We start from the raw sequence: 6,273 nt of genomic DNA, 5'->3' as shown, positions 1-6,273 counted from the left end.
GATGATTCCAAGTGGGAAACTGAACAAAAATCAAACCGCATACGGGAGTTAACACTATTTTATAACACCTGTTTATTCGATCTATAAATATTCCTTCAATAATTTCATAATTCTCATGTGCTCAAGAGGACATTATCTGGTGCATGGAAATGGCATTTTAAACCTTGGAATCAACTAACAATTTGAAAAAGTCTTGGCTTTTGAGAAACTGCAATTTCCATAGCCCTCCCACCCACTATAAATCATTACCTCAATTTCTGAGCAGCGGCAGGGGATCTTGGGTGGATTGATATTATATAATTACAGAATTTTAGGATCACAAAGGATTTTAAAGGTCATCTAATGCAACCACTTAATTTAATATGTGGGAAGCTCCGTTGCCTGCGGTCCCACAGCACGTATCATCTAGCACTGGCTTGCTCAGGGGGATCCGAACGCATGTGTTAGCAACCCTGGGGTAGACACCGGTGATGCCAGAAGCATACAAAGCCTTCCCTGTATTTGTTGATGTACAAATCTATAACAAACTCACAACACATACTCACCAAGCCAATCACCTACAGTTGCTACCATTCAGTGCACTGTTACCAAGCACCGAGAATAAAATGGCTAACAGGTCACTTCTTCGGAGTTAGTCTCCCTCCTCTCAAAGGCGCTTATGGTCTTTAAGGACATCAAGATGTATATAGCTACAAAATACTTGGGGAATCTTATCTTTAATTGTGTTGTCAAATGTGACTGCTTTCAATACCCGAGAGTGCTTAAAAAGACCTGGAAAAGAATCTAGGAGGAATCACAGAGAATGGGTGAAATCTTTCTAACTATATATACGTACATAGACTGAGCGCGCGCGCGCGCACACACACACACACACACACACACACACACACAGTTTAATGCACCACTATCTGCTGCTGCCTTCTGAGCTCATCTGCAGGCCAGGGCACACAAAGTTAAGGACTAGATGCCAAGTCACTCAGTTTAAGAGGGAGAGAGCAAGAGTCCACTCATCTTCTAAACTGGAAAAGATCAGAAAAAGAGAAACGGGGAGAAACAACCACAGAGGAGAGAAGGGAAAGCAAGAATAGGAAATCCTTCACAGCGCCTGCTCCGGGAGCCTAGGGCTGCTCGCAGCCAGAAGAAGGGAAGGGTGCTTGCTCTGGCTGCTTGCGGGACTCCACGCTCCTTGGGGAGGGTCGGGGGCAGCGCAGCCCGTGCCCGCAGCCCTGTGCACAGCGCAGCTCGGCGGTAGGACGCAGCGCCCAGAGCCCCGGCAGAGCCCGCCCTCCCTCCCGCGTCGCCAGCCGGCGCGCAGCGCCCTCTCCGCCCGTGACTTCAGTTCGGCTCCACCCCCGCGCGGCGGCGGCGGTGGCGGTGGCTCGCAGCTCCGTCCCAACCCGCGCGCTCCTCACAAGCCCAGCCCGGGCGAGCGGCAGGCACCTGCCCGGCGCCGCCTCCGCGCGCCCCGCCGCCGCCCAACTTGGATGGAGTTGTGGTCCTGAGCGCACGCCCTGCCGCCGTCAGCCCGGAGGCTCGCTCCGCTGCCTGCCTTCCGTCCGGGACTCCCTCTCCGCTTCTCTCCGCTCCAGAGATGGGAAAAGTTGGCGCCGGGGACGGCTCCTCGGCCGGGCTGAGCGGGCTCCTAGCGGGAGCGGGGCTTCTGATGCTCTTAGCCCCCGGCGTCTGCGGCAGCCTCTCCTGCTGCCCTCCGCAGCACCCTAGCTCGACCCCACGCTGGACCCTTACCCCAAGAGGCTTTCCTCACTCGGGACCGCTGGGTCGGGCTCCTGCCACGCCCCCGCCCCTCTTCATGAGACCCCTGTTCGCAGTGGCCCCCGGGGACCGGGCGCTGTTTCTGGAGCGAGCTGGGGGCAGCAGGGTGTCAGTGGCCACCGCTGCACGCTCTGGCCGTAGGAGACGGAGTAGAGTGGATCCTGAGAAGACTGAACCAGGAGAGGGTGCGAGTCGGAGCCGCCGGGACATGCTAAGGGATGGAGGGCAGCAGGGGCCTGGGACTGGCGCGCGGGACCCGGACAAAGCCACCCGCTTCCGGATGGAGGAGCTGAGACTGACCAGCACCACATTTGCGCTGACGGGAGACTCGGCACACAACCAAGCTATGGTCCACTGGTCTGGCCACAACAGCAGCGTGAGTAGAATGGAACTGTGGGCAAAGGGGTGAGAGACGAGACGGAAAGGGTTACTATTCACTGTGAGAGCTGGTGGAGAATTGGGGGTAAAGAGGTTTCCCCCACTCCCCTTGGGAGCTGCTGTACAGTGAAGTCTCCCCAGCTGGCCTCCCTCAAGAGTTAATGGTGCCTGCCCCCACCGCCACCTTCAGAATCTTCTTCAGATCAAAAGGTTCAAACTGGAACAGAACAGGCAGATCGTTTTTATTTCTTCAGTGACACTGGAGGGTAAAACTGAAGACCAATGGGGTGGTGTGTGCCTTAAAGTATTTTTAATGCAGAGCTGAAAGGGTTAAATTTCCAAGCCCATTGAAATTCCCTGAAGGGACATTTCTTTACCTGATAGACTTAAGGAGTGCACAGAAAAGTCGCGTCTGTGGGCTTTTTATTTTATTTTTATACAGAGCTCCTAGCCCCTTGTTCCACCCAGGAGAAGGCAAACTGCAGTAGGATATAAGGTGCCCTTTGGTATTAGTAATCTATTTGGGGACCAAACGGATGCAAGTTTCAGTGCAGAGGCTCCCCAGCATCTCCTGACAGCATTAGCAAGTGCATCTTGAGAGCCAGGCTTTTCTAGCTCATGAAAGGGCAGTTGTTCTCTGGCATGGTCAGCCTGGGGAAGATCAGATAGATAGATCCCAGTGACAACAACTCCCTGTTTTCCCACCGACTGACCTCCTCTAGGGAGGAGCTCAAATAAAGATTTGAGTTTCCTTTTATGAAGACGGGGACGAGATTTCAGGCCCTGGGAGAAGATTTAGGGTGCAAGTCACTGGTTCTATCAGTAGCTTCCGATTTTCAGAGGAGCCTGAATGTTTGAAATCTGAGGAAGCTACCCAGTTTAGCCCAAACCTAGAAACTTCAATGCTCGGAAATAGTAAGGAGCCAGCTTTGATGGTAATAACTGAAGACGATTTAAAAGCGTGTAAAGTTCTCTAGGCTGCCGTGCCATGAAGCCGATAAGAAAAGTTAAAGGTTTATAAACCGGGATTGGGAGTAAGGGTGGGGGGAGGGTCTCAGCTACAGCTTCTATCCGTTGATGGAGTTCTGTAATGTGTGCAGTCGATGGAACGCGGTACCTTTGAAAATGTTTCCAGGAAGCTTGCCAACAAGTGCCACTTCACTGAGCTGTGTTCATTGTTGGGTTTTTAATGAGAGTTGAGACGGTATGGTTTTGAAACATTCGGTGTCATGCTTTAGACAGTCTAGTCTACCCTTTACTGAGGACAGTCCCTGATTTCTAGCAAACGCAGCCTTCACAAGGGGCTGCTGCTGGAGGTTCAGAAATCCTTTCAATCAAAATCTAAAGTTGAAGTTGTTTCTACTCAAGTTCTGGACACTCTTGTCCTGGGGCATTATGTTAACTGTATCTTTTGTATCTTAGTTACTAAAGTTAATCGTTTAATTTTAACTTGAATCTTCCTATACTAACTAATAAACGGGCTGCTTTAAGTGATTAAGTCAGAGCTCTGGCTTTTGGAGGAGATTTTGGATGCATCAAATGTGTTAGATCTTGTATTAAGAAGCAGAAGAAAAGAAAGATAAAACTTTGGACTCAAAATATTTCTGGCTTTTAATGTAATTCAAGTTGTAAAATATCACTCACCCATTAGACCTCTACTTTAGTTCATCTCTTAAGAGATCTTGGAAAGAGAGTACATCCTTGGCAAATTTTAACCTCCATTTAGAAATGGCGCCAAGCACTGCCAGTCTTTTTTTTTTTTTATGCTCTTGAGCTGAATGGAGCTTACTCCAGTGGGGGCTTAGGGCAGGAACATGGATCTAAGATAATGTAGGGGAAGATGAAGATGCTGAGTGTTAAACAGTCTAATTATGTTAGGCACAGTGAGAAGAGGGTTTCATACCTCGAAATCCCCCCCTCCCCCCGCCAGGTCCAGCTTTGAGCATCTCATGTAACTGCTTTGTCTATTGTATTATGCATTGTGTAGATGTGAAGAAAGAGAGAGCATTGTTTATCCAGGTCCATTCAGGAAAGCCAACTCGGCTTATCTGGACTAGACTCCTGGGAAAGCAAAATGTTAACGTATTCTGTAAAGAAGAAAGATGCAGAAAGATGCTTTGGACAACTTTGTGCAATGGAAACAGAGAGAGTCCCGAATCCAGCTCCACTCCTTAGTGTTTTACCCCAGCATGTGGTTCATGCTGCGGGTGTGGGATTCGTCTACAGTGGAGAACACTTCTAGATTAGTATCCAAGAATCATATGCCACATTACTCAGGAATAGACCTTGTGACAAAAATCTTTTGTAACTATTCTCAATTTTATCATATTAATCCAGAATGAGATATCCACTTCTTTAAACCTGGGGACAAGATTAGGAGATTCCCAAGTTTTACACTTAGATCTCCTTACAATCTCACGAATCTCCTTTCTGGTTCTCAGAGATGCAGGTACACACCTCTAAGGCTGTGTTACATTGGATAAAATCCTTGATTTAGAAAAGCCACTGATTACAGCCGCACCTGTCTTCAAGGTGTAAGTGTATGGTAGTTAACAGCTGCCTATCAAACTGGTGAGGAACTCTAGATTTGTCTTTCAACTCATTCTCTTCTTTTCTCCTGCCCCATCATCTGTTAGATTTGTGACCTTGTGTAGACACATAACTGTTGTGCCTCATCTGTGGGTGTAACGTGCTTCCTCCACACTGTGGTCTTCTCCCTTGGTGGAAACCGTTGCTAGAGATGGTGGAACACCTGGGGGGATCTTCTGGCATGAGAGGTGCTGGGTATGAGTCATTTGTCATGAGCTTCTTGTCATGAGTAAGAACATACTGTTCCTATCCTACTCGTTCCAGGCATGCTGTGCCCTGATCTAAATTTATATAGTAATCCTTAGAGTGTTACAAAATGTAACTGACTATATATGTGTCCTTGGTGCTGTATAGTGTTTATACTTTCATCCCAAGGGATTTTAAAGTGCTACACTAGCTAATCTATTAACTCCCTTGTAGGTGGTAAGTAGGTGACAAGTGTTAATCTCTCCTTTTCATATTTTTATACTGTAGTTAATTTGAATATTTCAATTCACCAGCCTGGCTCCTTCTCTCTGCCAGTACTGTGAACTGATTTGTTAACAGAACTTTTCACTTAGATTTTTCCATCATGAGAACTTAGCACTCTTCTGAGAGTGTGGTAGTCTGGTCAGCTTTTACATAGCTTGTTGCTTTTAATGGTTTTTAATAGGTAGAATTGACATTTCTACCCAACTTTACTAAATAAACTGAGTCCCCACTGGGGCATGGCAGGTCTCTGACATTCACTATCTGACTTAGTCATCTTGAGTAGACACCTTTACATAGATGAGGAAGCTGAGGCTACAAAAGAAGAAAAGTTCCAAGAGAAAATCATACGTGAATGCTCAGAGCAACAATCAAGTACCTGCAGTCACCTGCTCTGAAACCCCCAGAATGGCTTGCCTTATATGCATTTAGGCAGACAGAATACTCTGGCCTTTGGACTCTGTATCATTCATAATCCTATTTTTGAGTTGATGTCTGATGGTGATAAGAAGGCACCTTCTGGACTGAAGGCTTCCTTTCTTTGAGGAAAAGCAAGTACTTTACCTCCTGTCTATCATCAGGCTTGTCACCTAAGTGGGGAGCTGGTTGTATTGTCATCAGCCACCTCTGCATCTTTTGTGATTCAAGGAGGGTAACCTAAGATCATTTAGCTTTCTGCTTACTGTAGGCAATAGATTCTTCCCCATCCCCCACTCATCTTTCTCTTCCCCCTCCTCCTCCTCTTCTTCTTCCTTTTCTTCCTTTCTTCCTCTTCCTCTTCCACCTCCTCTTCTTCCACCTCCTCCTCTTCCACCTTTTTCTACTCTTCCATCCCCTCCTCCTTTTCCTCTTCCTCCTCCTTTTCTACCTCCTCCTCTTCTTCTCTTTTTCCACCTCCTCCTCTTCCATATCTTTTCCCTTCTTTCTCCTCTTCCATCTTCTCTTCCTCCTCCTTCTATTCTCCTTTTTCCCCTCCTCCTCCTCTTCTTCTTCTTCTTTGACATATCAGATCTTATAATCTTCTTCTTCTTCTTCTTCTTCTTCTTCTTCTTCTTCTTCTTCTTC

The 6,273-nt window shown here is 47.4% G+C and overlaps 1 protein-coding gene across 4 annotated transcripts in view; it reads left to right on the top strand.

Annotated features, from left to right (window-relative positions):
- The first annotated feature begins 1,415 nt into the window (after nucleotides 1–1,415).
- Nucleotides 1,416–6,273, top strand: part of Sorcs1 (sortilin related VPS10 domain containing receptor 1) — a 508,764-nt gene continuing 503,906 nt past the window's right edge. For all 4 annotated transcript variants that reach the window (XM_028773166.1, XM_028773182.1, XM_028773180.1 and 1 more), the window contains exon 1: nucleotides 1,416–2,149. In XM_028773166.1, the coding sequence (XP_028628999.1) occupies nucleotides 1,592–2,149 (558 nt within the window). In that variant the 5' untranslated portion in view covers nucleotides 1,416–1,591. The remainder of the gene's footprint in view (nucleotides 2,150–6,273) is intronic.

This window comes from Grammomys surdaster, unplaced genomic scaffold (genome assembly GCF_004785775.1).
Source record: "Grammomys surdaster isolate TR1022 unplaced genomic scaffold, NIH_TR_1.0 66, whole genome shotgun sequence".
NCBI lineage: Eukaryota > Metazoa > Chordata > Mammalia > Rodentia > Muridae > Grammomys > Grammomys surdaster.
The sequence above is the reverse complement of the archived record's forward strand: the minus strand, read 5'-3'. Positions and strand labels throughout refer to the sequence as shown.